Raw genomic sequence first — 21,296 nt, 5'->3', positions numbered from 1 at the left:
AGTGTCATCACTGTGAGTCTTTCCATGCAAGATTAGTGGAGGAGAGTGAAATCATTCCAAGATGAGTTGTATGATACGTCATATGCTTTTTCCGTGAGCCAAGTATTTCAAAGATACACTTAACAAAACCCATTAGAATATGCGCAAAAACAAACCCATTATGGTGCAGTGAAAAGAGTTACTGATATTCTAAAAAAAGGATGGACGTTTCAGCAATTCATATCCAAAGTTCCTCAAAAAAACTATATTCTAAGATTAGTTGGATTTATATTACAGCCTCCCGCATATTATTGTACAGTGGCCACAACAGAAAGGTTAGAGAAATTTGAGGTCTTACAGACATGTTCATCTCACACACCATATGCAAGTGGACCAAAAGTCGTAAGAAATGATACCAGTGCTTGGATTACACGCCCCTCAAACATTACTTGTAGAGTAAGCACGTAGTTGTAGATGATGTCTCTGAAACATATTTCGTTATGTGCATAAGAAAAATTTACCATCTCATGTGATAAGAATCAATTTGAGGGGCATGCTGTAACAGAGGAAGCATGTTGTGAGGCTTTTGAACTCTCTACCAGAGCAGCAGGTGATACCAACATTTTATGAGAATATAGTGAAACACCTTTGCCCATTATGAGTCATCTCGGAAGGGGAACGGGAGTGACCTTGTGTATGAGTTATTATAAATTATCTATGTATGTTTTTTTATAATTAATATTTCAAGTTGATGAGTTATGCTTATGTCTTGGTGGGTACTAGCATTGCCTTGCTATGTATTAGTCCATCTCCTCAGCCCCCTCTCTTTCCATTTCCTTCGCCCCTTTTCTCTGTTACCTTCTCCATCCCCTTCTCTATGTCCATCTGCTGCTCACCCCTTCTTTGCCCATCTCCTCCTCAGCCCTCTCCGTCCATCCCTCCTCTACCCTCCTGTCCGTATCTTCTTTCCTTTCATTGTCTAATGCCTCCTCCCCACCCCCCCTCTCTCTGTGTACATCTCCTCCTTCCCTCACACCTCCAGTGAACTGTTTCATACAACGATATAATTTTGTTGGTGCAGTCAGCAGCATAAGGGGATACTGTCTGCTAAATGTGTTGTGAAAGTTAGTAGCAAAGAAGCAGTATGTAAACTTCATGATATTGTGCCTGATGCAGCAGTTTTACTGTGTGAATAGCGAAAATGTAAAGTGATTTAACTTTTTTCCTTTCACCGTTATATTTGGGGGGGGGGGGGGGTGATAAGAAAAAGTTTTGCAAAGATTTGAAATTATGTGTAATGTTTTTTGCGAGTCACCAAGTGCTCTTATTGTCAAATATTGGAGGGAAAAAATCTGGATATTTTATTATTGTGGCCTGCACTTCTTTCTTACCCCCCACCCCTTTCATAGGTAAGTGATTCTTAACCATTTGATGGACATGTGGAACATACATACATACATTTTTATAATGTGTATAAATGTCTTTTCTTCTTTTGTGACCTGATTTTGATAAAATGCTACTATAAGGCGCCCATAGCTACACTGAAGTTACCAGGTGGAACCCCATAAAAATCCATCTATTAGTTTTGGAGATTAGAACATTCAGACAGATAGACACACAGACAAGAAAGTTTTAGCAAAAATTTAAATCACATTTTTTCCGTGATTAGATTTTTATGAGCTAAAGCCTACATGGCATTCCAAACTATCCAAAGTTATCTGCAAAAACCCCATCAAAATTCGTGTAGTAGTTCTAGAGATTAGTGTTCACAGACAGAAAGACATAATGGTTTTACAGATTTATTATTAATATAGATATTTGACTGTATTATTACTTTGGATAATGTAATCCAGTTTCTAATGTCATCTGATCATCATGCCACACATTAAGTTTCATTTTTAAGAATGTTTAGATGTAGGTGAGTGGACAGGATATGATAAGCCCAAGTTTGTTTTAATCAGAATTCTCTTTCACAGATTCCCAGTTGGAGCCAGGCTATCGACCAGCTGTACAAGAGAGTGCACTGGTTGTATCACTGGAAATGTTTAGCCTCATACTAGAGAAATGCATTGACCTTCTGCGAGATGTGGATGGTGCGGGTGGTGCTGGTGCTGGTACTGTTGGTGGTGGCGCTAGCCGACTTGTCTCCAGTGAGGACTTACAGATCTTGTTGCCTGCTGTGAAGGTCAGTCTTCAGTTCTTGATGAGGACATTGGTGGAAATAAGCAGTTTCTGCATTTGCTGACTCGAAGGGCTGATAATATGTTGATCACCAACCCCCCCCCCCCCCCCCACCCCCCACCCCCCCCCCCCCCCCACACACACACACACACACACACAGTGTAAGATTCTGTTCAGTTTCAGTGTTGTCACTAAATTTTTCAATCATATGCTTTATGAATATGGAAATCGTCATTTTCAGTCAATTTCAGTAAGTTTTCAGATCCATTCTGATCGTTTTTGAAGAGTTAATTTTTTTATGTTAGAGTGAATGTTAGATTACTTTTGCTATGCAGAAGTGTCTTGAGATTAATGTACAGCTGAAGTGTCAGATTTAAGATCCTTATATTTCAGCATGCCAAAGGCAAGCTTTGTTGTGGTCTTCAGTCTGAAGACTGGTATGATGCAGCTCTTCACACTAGTCTATCCCCATGCAAACCTCTTCATTTCTGCATATCTGCTGCAAACTTACATCCATTTGAACCTGCTCACTGTTTTTCTGTACAGTTTTAAACATCCACACTTCCCTCCATTACCAAACTGACAATGGTTTGTTGTCTTAAGATGTGTCCTACCAACCGATCCCTTCTTTTAGTCAAATTGTGCCACAAATTCCTTTTCTCTCTGACTCAGTTCGATACCTCCCCATAAGTTATTTGATCAACCCACCTAATCTTCAGCACTCTTCTGTAGCTCTAAGTTTTAAAAGCTTATATTCTCTTCTTGCATGAAGTGTTTTATTTCTGTACTACAAGGCTACACTACAGACAAGTACCTTCAGAGGAAGCCTTCCTAACACTTGAATTTATATTTGTTGTGAATAAGTTTTCTTTTTCAAAAATTCTTTTGCCAGGTTGCATATTAGATCATATATAGTTTTTCCCCTATCAGCTACTGTACTGCCCAGATGTCAAAACTCATCTACTAGCTTTAGTTTTTCATTTTCTGAAAGTTTTGTAATCTCAGCTATATATCTGATCTGTTATGTTTCTGTAGGTCTGGTGTGACTGGCTGCTGTGCCATAGTGCAGTGTGGAACCCTCCACCATGTTGCTCTGACTATCGAGTTGGGTAAGTGTCCAACCAACAGATTACGCACAGTTGCATCTGATGTGATAAAGACAGCATGATTTTGGTTTGGTAAAGAAGAAGAGGAGGAGGGAGGAGGCAACTCCTGTACAAAGTTTTACCATTTTATCTTTTTTCATCTTCAGAGCCCCCCTTCCCCTGTGTGTAATTTTCCGACAAACTATGTGATCATAGATGACAGATCTTCCTTTTATAGATTTGTGACCAGCAATAGTAGTAATACTGTAGTTGTTTGAGTGTGATGTTAAAGAAGAGATCATTTGACATTGTTCATCGAAGCAGAGAATAAAGCTTACATAAAATTTTAAATATCCACAAGACAGTTTGCTTGAGGGTTATTGTAATCCGTGTTTGTAGCTGCAAACAGGTCATAAGATGGGAATCTAGAAGTATTTGAAATATGAACGCCCAATTATTCTCCAGAGACTGCACTTGCTGACACAGCACGTTTATAGAAATTTGTATTTACGAAAAGGTTTGAGTTGAATGAAGGGGTTTGATGCAGCCACAAAATCGCATTATCGGGTTTGAATCTGTGCACTGAAAAATTATTGTACAAAATACATTGACGTGAATTGAGACTATGCATGAGATATAAAGCTAAACATAATATGTTGAATGTAATCTTCCTGATTTTTTCTGCTTACATTCATTCCTTTGCTATAATTATAGAAATATTTTGATTACATGGGGATACCACTAATTCCTTTACAGAATAACATTAGGTGACATAAAAATGTCAACCTTTAGGCTGTTTTTTCTACTGACTGAAGTGCACTAATTTTTTGGAGCTGAGGCTAAATGAATATGGTGTACTGGGAAAAAAAATCATGTGATGAAACTTATCATGACAGAGATTTAAGTTGAATAGCCAATTGTCTTTCCTGATCATAACATAATAGTATCTCTCCCCAACCAACTCCGCAAAAAAGTATGTCTATGTTAGCACAAGGGCACAGTAGTAAATGCTGAAGATGCTTAATGAGTTGGAAGGTAATTCATTTGGCATGGTAAAGGTCTCTCTGTTTCTTTCACTGCCTTAATGTTTTCGGAAAGACGGCAATTCAATAAGCGCATCATTACCCCACACTTTTTAAGCAAATGAATCATCTTCACTCTACTTAAAAAGTCAGCATCAGCTCAGTTGTGCTTTTAAAGTGATACCAGTAAGCTGGGAAGTGCTGCACTGACAGTGCATTTAGTACATGTTCCAACTATTTCAGAACCAAGACTTTCTTGGTGAATCATTGCATTGTTTGGCTTGTACAGTTTTCCATAAAAGAGCCTTACCTTCCATATCAGCGAAGTTTGTAAGAAAGTAGCGACTTGTAATCAAATTGCGTGCCTACCGACCATCACCTCAGTTGTGCAACTGGATTGAACGATTTCCTGTCAGAAAGGTCACAGTTCGTAGTAATTGATGGAAAGTAATAGAATGAAACAGAAGTGATATCTGGCATTCCCCAAGGAAGTGTTGTAGGACCTCTGCTGTTTATAATCTTTGGAAATGATTTAGGAGACAATTTCAGCAGCTCTCTTGAATTGTCCATGGATGATGCTGTCATTTACAGTTTAGTGGGCAATATTATATTCCAGTTACAGGATAAATTATACAAATCTAAAGGATGTTAGTTCAACTAAATATCTAGGGATTACAAGCATGAACAACTTAAAAATTGGAACAGTCACATAGATAATGCTGTGGGAAATGTGAACCATTTCATTGGTAGAACACTTAGAAGAAGATGCACCAAATCTATCAGAGAGACTGCCTGCACTATGCTTATGTGTCCTCTTCTGGTTGCTGTGGTATGGCATCACTTCCAGATAGGACTGACTGAGAACAACGAAAAAGTTCAAAGGAAGACAGCTCATATTTGCACTCTCACAAAATAGGTACAATATGTAACCTGGGGTGGTATTCATTAAAACAAAGGCATTTTTTGGTGCAGGCAAATCTTTTCATAAAATTTCAGTTACCAACTATCTTCTCTGAATGTGAAAATGGTTTTGTTAACTCCCACCTGTATAGCGAGAAACAACAATCACAATAAAATAAGAGAAATCAGAGCTTCCACAGGAAGATTTACATATTTGTCTTTCTCATTTGCTTCCGGTAATGAAACCATAGAGAAATAGCCTGAAAGTGGCTTCATGAACCAAGCACATAAAGTGCAAATCACAGAGTAGTCATATAGATGTAGCTGTAAGCAAATTGTCATTTATTGATAAATTTGGCACTGATTTTGCTTATGTAATTTTGTCAGTAACACCTAAAAGCTTAGGGACCATGGTTATAATGTAAATATTCAGATGCCCTAAGTAAAGTTATATGAAATTTATAAATAGTGTGAAAAGAAGTCTGATCAGTTTGTATGACAGTGATTCTTCAGTTTGGCTTTAAGGCCTTGGGAAATGATCTAAAAATTAGAGCTTTAGTAGTTCTTTTTGTGTTGTTGCTGGTTAGATTGCACAGAATGTGTGTGCTATGTGTTAGTTTTAGTTTGGAATGACTTTACTGGATTTGGTTTATTTCTGATAGGACATAATAGTCTGCATTCTATAGTGATTACCAGTGGCAAAAAAATAGTAAAATTTTTGGAAGTATTTCATAATTACAGGTTAAATTTCCTACTTTCAAGACATTGGAATGATATGTAGCCTATAAAAAACTGTTATAGAAATTGCTTGAATTACACTTTTGTAACAGACAAAAGGGTACTTGAGTTTCCTGTACAATAAACTGGTGGTTTTTTGCACCCACAAATCAGCCTGTTCTCTCAACATTATATTATTATGCAAAGGAACGGAAAAGAGGCTTTTCATTAGCACACAACTGGCATATTCAGTGTCAAGTTAGACAGTGATGATGTCCACTTTTTTGGAGATACATAATATGCAGGTGACAATTTTTTTCTGTGTATTGCAGCCCAGGGGGTGATGCTTGGAGCAGAGTAGCAACACTAGTCAACATGTTAGAACGTTTGAGGCTTCCACATGTTGAGCTTGTACAGAACCCATGTGAAGGTAAGACACTGCATTGGTTTTAGCATCCATATATCTTCACTAATGGTTATCTTTGATCCTAGTTTTCTGTAGCCATTCTTAATTGTGGCAGTACTTCGGAGTCTAATCTGTGTACATTTTTTTGCTCTCAAGGGTATGAAATGGTGAAACTTCCTGAAGATGCTACCTTAAGTGGCTTCACTCCTTTAATGTACAATGTACCTGAGAACTATTATACTCCCAATGACACGGACATGGTGAGCTTGTATTTCTGTAATCGAGACCTGATATGTTCTCGAAGTTACTTCTTGGTGTATAATACAGAAATTTTAATTTTTGATTTAAGAATATTAAATAAATTGTTTTTGCAGGAAATGGCGCAAGTTGTGCTTAGGATTCAGAGAATAGTATTCTTTGGCTCAGAGTTTCTCTGTGGTGTTGATCCTCCTGTACTGAAGCTTCAGAAGATTGATGGGGAAACCAGTGAATATGTGTCCGTTGTAGACACATTGGGTTCTGGTACCCTATTGACTGGGGCGCAGGTGAGTTACCTCGACCAGGTGACGTTACTTTTACTGTAAGCCCATGGTAAAATTCCTCTGGATTTTAATGCAACTAATTTGACTTGTAGCTGACACCTGACTTGCGAATGGAAAGCTTCAGTGATGATGAGGATGATGAAGATGGGGCTGCTGCAGCTACTGGTGACTCAGATGTATCATTGAATAGCGTGAGTCAAGATATGAGGAACTTGCTGAATCGCAAAGAGCAACTAGAGAGGGATTCTTACAGTCAGCAGCAGTATCGCCAGTATGTTCAGGTGAGTACCTCGTATACTTTTCAGGCTGTTTACATTGGTGCTCTCCCTCTTCCTCACCCCCTCCCTTCCCCTTCCCCTTCCCCTTCCATGCTCCACACCCCTTGCTTTTGGAAGATATAATTTCCGTTATTATTCAAGTGATCTAGAAGTAAAATAGATTTTAATTTGAAAGGTTGCTAAGAGAGAGAATTTGTGATGATTAGAATTTGTGACAAGTGAAATTTTGGAAATTTTATACTGTACTTCTCTTCTACCAATGAAGAAAAAAGATTAGTTTTTGAAAATATAATTGGATGGAAAAAAAATATCTGACAGACACTTTGATGCAAAAGGAAAAAGGAGGAAGGAAAAACACTGATGAGGTTTAGGAAATGGGGAGAGCTACGTGAAAGTCATTCGGAACCCTGGGTCAGGAGAAGCATACCGAATGGAAAAAAGAGCCCTATATTACTGCATGAATACACAATGCATTGTGAAGCTTACAAAACTTGCTTGCTCTTAGGCCAGAACTGATAACTACAGTTCTGCTGACTACCGTATTTACTCGAAGCTAAACCGCACTCGAAACTAAGCCGCACCTGAAAAATGAGACTCGAAATCAAGGGAAAAAAAAATTTCCCGGAATCTAAGCCTCACCTGAAATTTGAGACTTGAAATTTAAGGGGAGATAAAAGTTTTAGATCGCCCCTCCAAATCGAAACAAAGTTGGTCCATTGTGACTTGAGACGCAGTTGAGGTCAAATGGATGAAGATACAGCTATAGTAGTTTGGTTCGAGTCGTAAGCTTAACAGTTAAGCTTTACCAAGTAGCCATTGCTATGTGTCAAGCGCTCCATCCATATTTATACAGGTACCCTCCCTTTTTCACGTGCTTCGTCTGGTTTGAATCGATTGCTTATTTTGCTTTGATCTGATAAGTGCCATTCTCTTTGTTATTGGTGTTTATGCCACTCTAAGCTGAAAATGCATTATTGTACTGTGTCATGCATTGTTTGTCGCATTCTGATGATGATTGTTTACGACTTGTCGCCTCAAGGCATGGCTTGCTTTTGTGCGCACTACCGCAGCTTAAAAAAAAAAAAAAAAAAAAAAAAAACAACAACAACGAGAGGAATTGTCTCATAAGCGAAACAATGGCAAGAGACTGCTATTTGTTGTTACTTACACTGCAGCTTTCTTTGATAATGATCAACAAGAACCTAATAATAGACTGCGTATAATGGAAGATGGTCTGAACGAGAGATTAGCTAAAATTTTTCTCCGTTTGAAAATCTGTGCAGACGCCTCTTTAGTACATTACATTCTGCACAGAAATTAGTCATCTTAGATTTAAAAATCTAGTCAGTTGCCGTGCTTCATTTCTGACTTTATTACTATTCAGCTTAAGAATAGTATGAATATAAACATGACATGATATGTATATTCTTCCGCGTTTGCTGTTTTCTTTAAATGAGATAACGCAAACACGAAAGAATACATGGCATAATGTTTACATTCTTCTACCTTTTCTTTTAATTTATTTACTGACGCAGAGGTTTTGGCGCCAGTATCTATCTTTGTGCCTGCAAAGCATGCCTGTGTAGCGCTACATAAATTCGATGGTACCAATTAGTTGTGGCAACACCTACCAACATTTTTCAGAACTTCCGCTTCTTCTAAGCCGCAGGCAGTTTTTTGGATTGCAAAAACCAGAAAAAAAGTGCGACTTAGATTCGAGTAAATACGGTAACGTCAACTTGTAAGACAGTATCATTAATCATAAGGAAAGACCTTATGAATAAGGGATTTTTTAGTATCCATTATCTGATGTGTAGCTGTAACTTTATTAAAAAAAAAAAGCCCCATTGCATAGTACCCTTTTGACCCAAGTTAAGAATATGTTACGATCATATTCTCTTCCAGTGCTGGTGGCACAGACAGTTATCTTGTCACTTTTGGAGCTAGTTGTGTAATTGAAGAGAGTCTTGAGTGGTGTGTTTCAGTCGCCTTACAGGTTTTGTATTGCTGTACTGTGAGACTTGAGACAATAATCTACTCTGACAATAAAGTAAAGAATAAACAATTATTGAATAAGTTTAACAATTTTCACTCTAGGTAATGTTTGAAAATGGTAACAATATTTTTCTAACTAAAGTTGTCATTTTCACATTCAGCCGGCAGAGTACAGAGGGAGGCAGGGTCACGTACAAAGAGAAACAAACGGTAGTTTCCCGTGTGCAGCTTCTATTAACATAATTGGAGAAAGTGGTTATTGAAGGAAGCAAATATCATTCACTGTTGATTGTAATGTGGCTGCAGAGTACAATACGTCGTATTTACCCAGCTATAAGATGACCCTAAATGTAAGACGACCTCTTTTGAAGAGGTTCCTTGAGAATGTTTTATTTTTAACAGATTCTACTAGACAAAATTACAAACTGTTTTATTGATACAAATTAATACTACCTATTCGAAACTTAAGCATTTTTTTGATCCTTTATATTTTGCTGATAGAAGAAGATAAATGAACATGCATAGTTTACAAGTGTATTTATCTTCACATACTCTTCAATTTTTTTTCGCTTTTTTACACTTTCTAAGCCACTAGTCTGGTATGTTTTATTCTTCATCACCACCACCAGTATTAACTTCATTTCTAAGCTTATTGCTATTTTGTCTGCTAAAATCTCAATGGCATATGATATGTGATGCTTTTTGCATTACATGTAAATTGAGCCCGCCATGAACCATGGACCTTGCCGTTGGTGGGGAGGCTTGCGTGCCTCAGCGATACAGATAGCCGTACCGTAGGTGCAACCACAACGGAGGGGTATCTGTTGAGAGGCCAGACAAACGTGTGGTTCCTGAAGAGGGGCAGCAGCCTTTTCAGTAGTTGCAGGGGCAACAGTCTGGATGATTGACTGATCTGGCCTTGTAACAATAACCAAAACGTCCTTGCTGTGCTGGTACTGCGAACGGCTGAAAGCAAGGGGAAACTACAGCCATAATTTTTCCCGAGGGCATGCAGCTTTACTGTATGATTACATGATGATGGCGTCCTCTTGGGTAAAATATTCCGGAGGTAAAATAGTCCCCCATTCGGATCTCCGGGCGGGGACTACTCAAGAGGATGTCGTTATCAGGAGAAAGAAAACCGGCGTTCTATGGATCGGAGCGTGGAATGTCAGATCCCTTAATCGGGCAGGTAGGTTAAAAAATTTAAAAAGGGAAATGGATAGGTTGAAGTTAGATATAGTGGGAATTAGTGAAGTTCGGTGGCAGGAGGAACAAGACTTCTGGTCAGGTGACTACAGGGTTATAAACACAAAATCAAATAGGGGTAATGCAGGAGTAGGTTTAATAATGAATAGGAAAATAGGAATGCGGGTAAGCTACTACAAACAGCATAGTGAACGCATTATTGTGGCCAAGATAGATACGAAGCCCACACCTACTACAGTAGTACAAGTTTATATGCCAACTAGCTCTGCAGATGACGAAGAAATTGAAGAAATGTATGATGAAATAAAAGAAATTATTCAGATTGTGAAGGGAGACGAAAATTTAATAGTCATGGGTGACTGGAATTCGAGAGTAGGAAAAGGGAGAGAAGGAAACATAGTAGGTGAATATGGATTGGGGGACAGAAATAAAAGAGGAAGCCGCCTGGTCGAATTTTGCACAGAGCACAACATAATCATAACTAACACTTGGTTTAAGAATCATGAAAGAAGGTTGTATACATGGAAGAACCCTGGAGATACTAAAAGGTATCAGATAGATTATATAATGGTAAGACAGAGATTTAGGAACCAGGTTTTAAATTGTAAGACATTTCCGGGGGCAGATGTGGACTCTGACCACAATCTATTGGTTATGACCTGTAGATTAAAACTGAAGAAACTGCAAAAAGGTGGGAATTTAAGGAGATGGGACCTGGATAAACTAAAAGAACCAGAGGTTGTACAGAGATTCAGGGAGAGCATAAGGGAGCAATTGACAGGAATGGGGGAAATAAATACAGTAGAAGAAGAATGGGTAGCTTTGAGGGATGAAGTAGTGAAGGCAGCAGAGGATCAAGTAGGTAAAAAGACGAGGGCTAGTAGAAATCCGTGGGTAACAGAAGAAATATTGAATTTAATTGATGAAAGGAGAAAATATAAACATGCAGTAAGTGAAACAGGCAAAAAGGAATACAAACGTCTCAAAAATGAGATAGACAGGAAGTGCAAAATGGCTAAGCAGGGATGGCTAGAGGACAAATGTAAGGATGTAGAGGCCTATCTCACTAGGGGTAAGATAGATACCGCCTACAGGAAAATTAGAGAGACCTTTGGAGATAAGAGAACGACTTGTATGAATATCAAGAGCTCAGATGGAAACCCAGTTCTAAGCAAAGAAGGGAAAGCAGAAAGGTGGAAGGAGTATATAGAGGGTCTATACAAGGGCGATGTACTTGAGGACAATATTATGGAAATGGAAGAGGATGTAGATGAAGATGAAATGGGAGATATGATACTGCGTGAAGAGTTTGACAGAGCACTGAAAGACCTGAGTCGAAACAAAGCCCCCAGAGTAGACAATATTCCATTGGAACTACTGACGGCCGTGGGAGAGGCAGTCCTGACAAAACTCTACCATCTGGTGAGGAAGATGTATGAGACAGGCGAAATACCCTCAGACTTCAAGAAGAATATAATAATTCCAATCCCAAAGAAAGCAGGTGTTGACAGATGTGAAAATTACCGAACTATCAGCTTAATAAGTCACAGCTGCAAAATACTAACACGAATTCTTTACAGACGAATGGAAAAACTGGTAGAAACCAACCTCGGGGAAGATCAGTTTGGATTCCGTAGAAACACTGGAACACGTGAGGCAATACTGACCTTACGACTTATCTTAGAAGAAAGATTAAGGAAAGGCAAACCTACGTTTCTAGCATTTGTAGACTTAGAGAAAGCTTTTGACAATGTTGACTGGAATACTCTCTTTCAAATTCTAAAGGTGGCAGGGGTAAAATACAGGGAGCGAAAGGCTATTTACAATTTGTACAGAAACCAGATGGCAGTTATAAGAGTCGAGGGACATGAAAGGGAAGCAGTGGTTGGGAAGGGAGTAAGACAGGGTTGTAGCCTCTCCCCGATGTTGTTCAATCTGTATATTGAGCAAGCAGTAAAGGAAACAAAAGAAAAATTCGGAGTAGGTATTAAAATTCATGGAGAAGAAATAAAAACTTTGAGGTTCGCCGATGACATTGTAATTCTGTCAGAGACAGCAAAGGATTTGGAAGAGCAGTTGAATGGAATGGACAGTGTCTTGAAAGGAGGATATAAGATGAACATCAACAAAAGCAAAACAAGGATAATGGAATGTATTCTAATTAAGTCGGGTGATGCTGAGGGAATTAGATTAGGAAATGAGGCACTTAAAGTAGTAAAGGAGTTTTGCTATTTGGGGAGCAAAATAACTGATGATGGTCGAAGTAGAGAGGATATAAAATGTAGGCTGGCAATGGCAAGGAAAGCGTGTCTGAAGAAGAGAAATTTGTTAACATCCAGTATTGATTTAAGTGTCAGGAAGTCATTTCTGAAAGTATTTGTATGGAGTGTAGCCATGTATGGAAGTGAAACATGGACGATAAATAGTTTGGACAAGAAGAGAATAGAAGCTTTCGAAATGTGGTGCTACAGAAGAATGCTGAAGATTAGATGGGTAGATCACATAACTAATGAGGAAGTATTGAATAGGATTGGGGAGAAGAGAAGTTTGTGGCGCAACTTGACCAGAAGAAGGGATCGGTTGGTAGGACATGTTCTGAGGCATCAAGGGATCACCAATTTAGTATTGGAGGGCAGCGTGGAGGGTAAAAATCGTAGAGGGAGACCAAGAGATGAATACACTAAGCAGATTCAGAAGGATGTAGGATGCAGTAGGTACTGGGAGATGAAAAAGCTTGCACAGGATAGAGTAGCATGGAGAGCTGCATCAAACCAGTCTCAGGACTGAAGACCACAACAACAACAACAACAACAACAACAACAATGTAAATTGAGGGTGGAGGGGGTGAGAAAGGAAAGGTATTACTGCTGTCAGCTGCATCGAGGTATTATGTGGAATCAGCGGCAATGAGGGACATGTATACTGATCCGAGAACCGAACCTGTGATCTCCTGCTTTCTAGGCAGGTGCGTTAACCACAGCGCCATCTGGGACACAGTGTTATTTCAAATGTTCGGTCTATCTCGATATGCCTCACGGCCGACCCACACTCCCTTGCATCCTTTCACTATAGACTAACTTGAAGTTTTGCTCCAGACATTAGAATCCACAGCCCCAACATGGTTTCTATAACTTGGAAGGAGGGCATGGTCTTGTAGAAGCCGCCTACTATAAAGCTGTTGACCGTGCGCCTTAACAGGTATCTCCACATCTCTATCTTCTTCTTCTTCTAGATTTGGCACTATTTGTTGTAGGGAATAGCCGGATGCCCTTCCACTCACTGCCTCCTTCCGTACCAGGACAAAATTTGTATACCCCATCTATCTGTGTCTAGTGTTACTGATGTGAATTGATGAGAATGTTTTAAAAATGTTTGTAAATCTTGAAACTGAAGTGTGACATGGGTTACCTGCTTGGTATTCATGTAGTTGGATTTGGGAAACAGCCTAAAAACCACACCCACGGTGGCAGGCACAGTAGCCCCTGTTTTTAATCCACCAAGAGGATTATATCTGGAAAGTGGTCTGTGGTTTCTTTGCAACATTGGTTAGGCACCTGCTGAAAGTGTACAGCACCAACATTCTGCTTCTGTTAAGCAAATGGCCCTATACTCTATCCCAAGAAAACTTCCAACCACTCCAGCATGAAGTCATTAGTGGGCTATCCCTTTCTTGGCACCTAAAGATAGCTTTTCTTTTGATATGGCTTTCTTGCGAAGAACCACATATGGAGACTGTCAGCTTTCTGTCATCTGACAGAACAGCCAGTATGATTGTTATTATGGCTGTTTCATTGCCAGAACTTAATACAGCAATAAGCTCATCATTAGATGCTGTGGGAAGTAGCTGAACTGCTGTTGTCTTGGTCAATATGTAAGGCCCATCACTTCATCGCTCTTACACACCGGCCTGTATTTTATTTGAATTACCCACTGGATGCAGCTGGGAAATTCCTCTTTATGTTCAGTGCCTCCATATGGATACATTTCAAGTAGAGCCTTCATTGCATTTCTCTTGCACATGCTGAAGAACTTGCAGTTCCAATGTGTAAAACCTTTCTTAATTCAATCCCGCAAAAGTTAAGCATTGTTTACTGGTGTTCTTTAATTTATTGTTAATCTGACACTACGCACAACTGTTCTCTTCTGTGATACCAAATTTTCATCCTGCACACAAATGTTTGTGGACTATGCTTTAAGGATCACCATTAACTTAAAATTAGCATTTCATTGATTGTTAATGCTGTAGACTTTCATTACTGCTATTTAAATTATTGCTGATGGACATGAGACTGTGGTGGTAGGCATCATTGTGTTTGTTTTGTCTCCTAATGCTGGAGATACTGTCATTATTGTGAAGATTACTAGTAGTGTTGTATTGTCTGTGTGATCTTATTGTGAACCCCAAACTTGTAGATCCACATTCCTCAGCGGCCACACATATGATTTACATCCATTACAGATCGCTGCAATTTACTATTGTTACAACATTAACAATCAGAGCAAACGGAATGACAAAGTGCATTGTCCTTTTGGCTCCCTGGTGCCGAATTGGCAGAAGTTGGAGAACTTCAGGATAATAGTGCACATGGTTAATCATTTGTTGCCAACCTTGAAAATAAACAGCACTGTGAAGCTGTAGTAGCCTTATCAGTAGTAGAAGGTTGTGTTTCATTTGTTGTGCTGTGGCTCTGTGTTCTATGCAATTATATTTATGTTGTAAATAGGCTCTTGTAGAAATGTATATTATTGTTTAGTATCTGTGCATTTTTGTGACTGTAGTTGCAGTCTGAATACCGTTGGATTCAGTCCAGCTGCAGTTCATGAGTTGTAGACACTTATGAAAAGATTGGGATACAGTATGCAGTACCATAGTTGGCAGCCAAAGTAACTTGCTGCTTACTTGCCACTCTCTTCCCAACATTGGATCTGGTGCCTGGTTGAAATGCTGGCTCTGTTCCCCCCTTCTTCATCTGTCCTAAAATTAAACCTGTGCATGACCTCGGCTCCAAAGGTAGATGTAAGATGCCCTCTATATTAAATTATTATACTACATAAAAATGTTTTCCTCAGCAACCAAAGGTTTATTTGCAAATATAAGAAGGCTGTTTTTCAACTGATGAACTTAGGGAAAGAGCCTCATCAGATGAATAAGGTATATGGACTATAAGTAAATTAGCCAAAGATAGGTGGTACCATGTTCTGTAAATCATTTGTGTGCAGTATCGTACCACCATAACGATATGGTATGAGACAGTATATATAACAGTTTATTAGTGTTTTGCTGCCTCTTTACTGATGACCTTATGAGATTAATAAATAATTGAGAATAGTTTTAACAGTAGCAGCAGTCTTGTCATTCTTACTTGAAATATTTATTGAAAGTTCCTAAATGAAAATAATTGTATGGGATAAAAGTTTTCAAGAAGAAACTTTTTTCAGTTCTCTTTTGAAGTTAATTTTGCTACCTGGTAGCTATTCATCCACTAGACATTGGTAGAAACTTTTTGACATGGCATAATTATCCTATAACCCTACTTGAGCCAAATAATCTCTATTGAATTCTAATGAAGGCAGTTACAGACTTAGTTGACATAGTTGTTTATGAAATGTAATATTAATTTTAATAAATTCACTTATACAGTATTGAACAATGGAAAATCTCAGTATTATGAGAAGGAAAGTTGACGTGCACCAAATAGGGGAGATGCTGGGTCGTAGATAGGCACAACAAAAAACACACTGCAGTGTGGTTTCAGTTGCCTGAGACTGCAGTCGTGTGCGTGTGTGCGTGCGTGTGTGCGTGTGTGTGTGTGTGTGTGTGTGCGTGTGTGCGTGCGTGTGTGCGTGTGTGCGTGTGTGCACGCGCGCGCGCGCGCCCATTGTTGATGAAGGCCTTAATGGTCGAAAGCTTTAATTGTGAGAGTCTTTTTTTTGTTGTGCCTATCTGCGACTCAGCATCTCAACTATTTGGTGAGTGGCAATTTTCCTTCTCATAATACTTGAACAGTATTGGTTTTTTGAAGCCGTAGTTAAATGATTAATTCTTTAAGATATGTACAAGGTGTTCATATGAGTAATACATATTATTATAGTAAAATGCAATTATGTAAAGTATCCCTTATTTTTAGTACATGAGTTGCCATAAAATATTATCTTATGTGAGATTAATGAATGAAAATTGCAGAAAAGGTGCTAATTTCTTCATTTGTTAACTTCATTCATTAACTTGAAGTTAGATAAAGAAGCACAAGAACATGATTATTCCCTTATTAATTTGGAATGCACTGTTGAAGATATTTTGAACTTCAGGTCATATGCGATCTCCTATTGCAAATTCAGAATTAACTGTGTGCAATGAAATGAAAGGTCGTATTTTCATCTGATATACTCTATTGTTTTAGGCAATATTGCGGGATGCTGTTGTACTGGTGGAAATAGAAGTGAAGCCACATTATCTGGTTCCTGACACTAACTGCTTTATTGACTACTTGCCCTTACTGCAGAAAATTGCACAGACGATGTCTAATCTAAAGCATCTGTACATGTTAATGATACCATTGGTTGGTAAGTACAGAATTTTATATTTGATTTTGAATAGTTGTCAATATTGCATTATGAGATTGATTGTACATTCCATAGCTCAGGACTTGAAAGTTAATCGCTGGCCACTGTGGCTGAGCGGTTCTAGGCACTTCCGTCTGGAACCGCGCTGCTGCTACGGTCGCAGGTTCGAATCCTGCCTCAGGCATGGATATGTGTAATGTCCTTAGGTTAGTTAGGTTTAAGTAGTTCTAAGTCTAGGGGACTGATGACCACAGATGTTAAGTTCCATAGTGCTTAGAGCCATTTGAACCATTTGAAAGTTAATCTTTCATGATACAATGTTTTCGTGCAGATGCCTCTGAAGTTTCTTGGGCTTCAAAGGAAAATGAAAACATACCAATCATTAAGCTGTCAAATAAATGTAATGGTTTCTTTTAAAAATATAGGCTTTGTTAATAAATCTAATCACCACTCTTGTAGGCACGTATAAAAATGTGTGATATTATCCTATCTTTGAGAATTAATAGTCATTCCTCAGGGAGGAGAGAGAGAGATGTTGAGGGCATTAAAAAGGATGACCAGATCACTCAGACCCCAGGATGAGTGAAATCCACCTGTTATGAGGACAAGCGGAGACAAAGATGAATTGGTGAAGTAGAAGGACGAAGATAGCTTTTTTCCAGACATTATGACAGAGTGAGATGGAAACAGGAATTAAGAGGAAGAATAATCAGTTATTCAGTTAAGAATTAACCCTCTCAGGGATAGGGCGTGCGGGAGGGAAGTGGGAGTGGACAAGTAACAGCAAAAGAAGGAAATACTAAGAGATAAGAAATAAAAAATTGAAAACGGTGATAAGGAGAAAGAAAAAAAATATCGTGTTATAGGGCTAACAAAATTTTATTTAACATTTAGCCTCAATGTTGTCATGGTGATGGAGTAGTATACGCAGAAGGCACTCTGTCATTGTCAGCAGTGGAATGGGAGACTAGTGTGTGCACAAACTGAAATAACCAGCAAGTTTACCAGCAAATCTCTCCCAGCAGGTTGTTTTGATAAAATTGCTACAGAATTCAGCATATCACAGGCTAGACACAATTTCATATAAGGTAATCTTGGATGTAGGAAAGTGTAATTAGATGGAAACAAGGTGACTGTCAGGTGATTATAAATTTGGATCACAGGCAATGTCTTGGGAGCAACCAAGGCAATGCCTCAGAAGAGGATGGACTACTATGTGCAAGAAAGAGATGCTTTTTTAGGTGAATTTGTAACAGGAGACAAGTTTAGGCTACAATGTTATGCACCAAATAGTAAGAACCTGTAGCTGAAGTGGAAGCACACTTTGTCATCTGTCATGGAAAAATTAAAGCAACAGCCACTGGGAAAGTCATTGTGCTGAACTTTAAATGGGAGTTCAAGGTGCTATACTGGTGCTCATCCAAGAGAAGGATGGAACTGTGACTAGTGTGTGCTACAGTGAAATGTAAGTAAGGCAGCTGAAGCATGTTTCACTATTAAAATGCTTGGGCTTCTGTCACAAGAAGCATCGCTGATCCACAAGAACACACTCCCTTACAAGGCTTTGCATACTAACAATACACTGCTGCATAGACCAAAGGAATTCCCATATGAATATTATTTACTTTGTCTTTCAGTAGAACTGATGCAATGTGAGAAGTCCGCAAATGACAAAAAGGTCATGGAGGTACTGAAGAGATGATTTAGAATAATATCAAACTGTTTTTAGTTAGTGCATCCACAAGCTTATGGACAGATGTCTGCAAAACAGATGTTCATGTCAGGATGTAGGCAGTGACAATTTCTGTAAATACTTTTGTAAAAAAATCAAAATAACATTATTTTTAATTAATTACTTATCCGTGTATGAAACTGAAATTTGAGAAGTGGGTTTAGTTGACCATTATGCAAGTTGAGATATCAGTAGTAGTTAAGTGCAGTTACATAGAGTGCTCTCCTACCTGGCTGCTACTGGTGTTCCTGTCTTAGTAGTTCAATGAGTGAACATATGTTGGGTAACATAGTCATCTGATATTTTAATCATAGGGGAATCAGCTTGGTAGGTTTTCTAGAGGCTCATCACACAATGTGATGTGCTGCTCAGCCCAGATAAAAGGTATTCGGACGAGCATAAAAAATTCAGTAACTTTGATGGTGTGCAAATCAGAAATAATTGATGTCATCCAGTGTGCAATATCTGTGAGGACATAATTTGAGTTGGCTTCAAACTGTTGTCAGTATCTCATTGGAGGTGTGAATAAAAATTGAGATTGCTCCTGCATTTATTTCACAACACATTGGATATCACATGACAACAGTGCCTTATGTTCTACACTTCCTCATTGCACAAAGAAACTACTCAGCTCTCTGAGACTGCAAATGTGTGTGCAAGTTGCGATTACGTGAGTGTGTGTGTGTGTGTGTGTGTGTGTGTGTGTGTGTGTCTACTGCTGACAAAGGCCTTAATGGCCGAAAGCTGTTTGCGTGAATCTTTTTATTGTGCCTATCACGACTCAGCACCTCCGAAAACGTAAATAGATGGTTTGTTAACTTTGCTGACTGTAAAGGAAGTGCATGGTATGTGTCCAGAAGTTGGTTGTATGAAACATTAGTTGTAAGACTGAATTTCTGAAAACTGTGTACTTCGTGGGTCATTAAAATATTCATTGATGAACATAAAAGAAATCATGGAGGATGTCCTTGCCTGTTATAAATGGGAAGATGAATAATTATTTAACTACTGTGACACAGGATGAAACCAGAGTGGCTCATTACATACCTGAATCAATGTGGCAGTAGATGCAGATGTGACATACTGGATTCCTGCCAGAAAAAAATTCAAAATGCAATTATTTGTAAAAAAGTATTAATATTTTGTTGGAATCATCAAAGGAATTTTTGGTTATGTTTAGACAGAATGTCTATTCATAAATGCCAGCAAGCTCTGTCTCAACCATATGAAACTGCTCCATTGGGCCTTTCAGCACAAGAAAGAAGTGTGGCCATCAGAAGGGGTCTAATATGTTGCATACTAATTCTCAGTACCTCTCTAAAAGCAAATTGGTTCAACTCTTCAACTGTCTGAGCTTTGTTAACCATCATGCCAATAGTAATCATCTAGCACACATGACTACTTCCTTATCAGCAATTTGAGAGAGCACAGGGACAGCAAATGTTCAACCGAAATGAGGTGACAGGTGGTGTTTGTCAATGTTGAAGATAGTGCATCAGTAACGTTCATTGCAGGCATGCAAAAGGTAGTACCCAATATAATAGTGAATACAAGGAAAAACAGTGATGTAGTAAATAATATGCTGTGTAAATTTCATGAATAAATATCCAATTATCCCCTACATGTGAGGTAAGCTACGATTTTGTTTTATGAACATGAACATGCGTCATAACTCGAATAACAAAAATTACATCACTTCTTGGAAATGACATTGTAGTAGTTAATAAAATTACACTAAAGTATTTTGAGTCTCCCTTATTACATGTAGCATCCCATACACATGAAAGCCTTAACCTTTTTTTTATTATTATTTTTTTATTTTTATTTTTTTTTACTGAGTTTTTGTTAAAATGTTTCTTACATTGTGCTTCGATGTCCAAAGAGAAATTTTGTTCCATAACTGGCCTTAAATTTTTTTATTTTCTTACCAACAGTTCTTCAGGAATTGGAGGGATTAGCACGAGGTGGTCCAAGAGGTGATCTTCCAGCAGAACATGTGGCACGTGTAGCGGAGGCAGCACGTACTGCTCTATCGTACATTAGGAGCAGACCAGGGGGTGTCAGATGCGTTACTAGCCAAGGAAATGTACTTGTATCAGCTGCCTTCACGGATGAACAGGACAGTGTGCAAGTAAGTTACTGTAGATTTGCTTACTAAATGGCAAACATTTCTGCTGTAATGTAACAATACCAGAGAAGTAAAGTTGCTACTCACCATATAGCGGAGATGCTGAGTCGCGATAGGCACAACAAAAAGATTCACGTGACTCAGCATCTCCGCTATATGGTGAGTGGCAACTTTCCTTCTTTGGTATTGTTACATTCCATCCTGGATTTTCCGTTGTTTGATTTCTACTCTGATGTATTAGTTTAAGTGTACGGTATTGTTTCTCATAAATGTAACTGGTACCTCTTTTTCATTTTTTCCAGGATAAAAGAAATGATGACCGAATTCTGGCAACAACATTAAGCTTATGTCGAAATTCAGACAAGGAAGAATGTAAGCCAGGTTAGTGCAAACAAGGTCTTATGTGCAGGCCACTTAGATATATTGAATAGGGAGAATGTGGGAAGGATCCACTACAAATGCAGCTGATGTAATCTGTAACAAGTGAGCAAATTATGTCTAGGAGCATGAGGAAGGAATTTTAAGAATTTTTTATCGTCTAGTTTAAATTACATGGGC

The 21,296-nt window shown here is 38.6% G+C and overlaps 1 protein-coding gene across 1 annotated transcript in view; it reads left to right on the top strand.

The window, feature by feature from the left end:
* Nucleotides 1-21,296, top strand: part of LOC126472131 (telomerase-binding protein EST1A) — a 353,124-nt gene that overhangs the window by 307,151 nt on the left and 24,677 nt on the right. The window contains exons 15-23 of the mRNA XM_050099913.1: nt 1,956-2,164; nt 3,196-3,269; nt 6,217-6,314; nt 6,447-6,550; nt 6,665-6,835; nt 6,925-7,113; nt 16,716-16,878; nt 20,545-20,741; nt 21,041-21,119. Coding sequence (XP_049955870.1) covers nt 1,956-2,164; nt 3,196-3,269; nt 6,217-6,314; nt 6,447-6,550; nt 6,665-6,835; nt 6,925-7,113; nt 16,716-16,878; nt 20,545-20,741; nt 21,041-21,119 — 1,284 coding nt within the window. The remainder of the gene's footprint in view (nt 1-1,955; nt 2,165-3,195; nt 3,270-6,216; nt 6,315-6,446; nt 6,551-6,664; nt 6,836-6,924; nt 7,114-16,715; nt 16,879-20,544; nt 20,742-21,040; nt 21,120-21,296) is intronic.

The sequence above is a fragment of the Schistocerca serialis genome, chromosome 1 (genome assembly GCF_023864345.2).
Source record: "Schistocerca serialis cubense isolate TAMUIC-IGC-003099 chromosome 1, iqSchSeri2.2, whole genome shotgun sequence".
In the NCBI taxonomy this organism is placed as follows: Eukaryota; Metazoa; Arthropoda; class Insecta; order Orthoptera; family Acrididae; genus Schistocerca; species Schistocerca serialis.
This window is presented reverse-complemented; position numbering and strand designations above follow the sequence as displayed.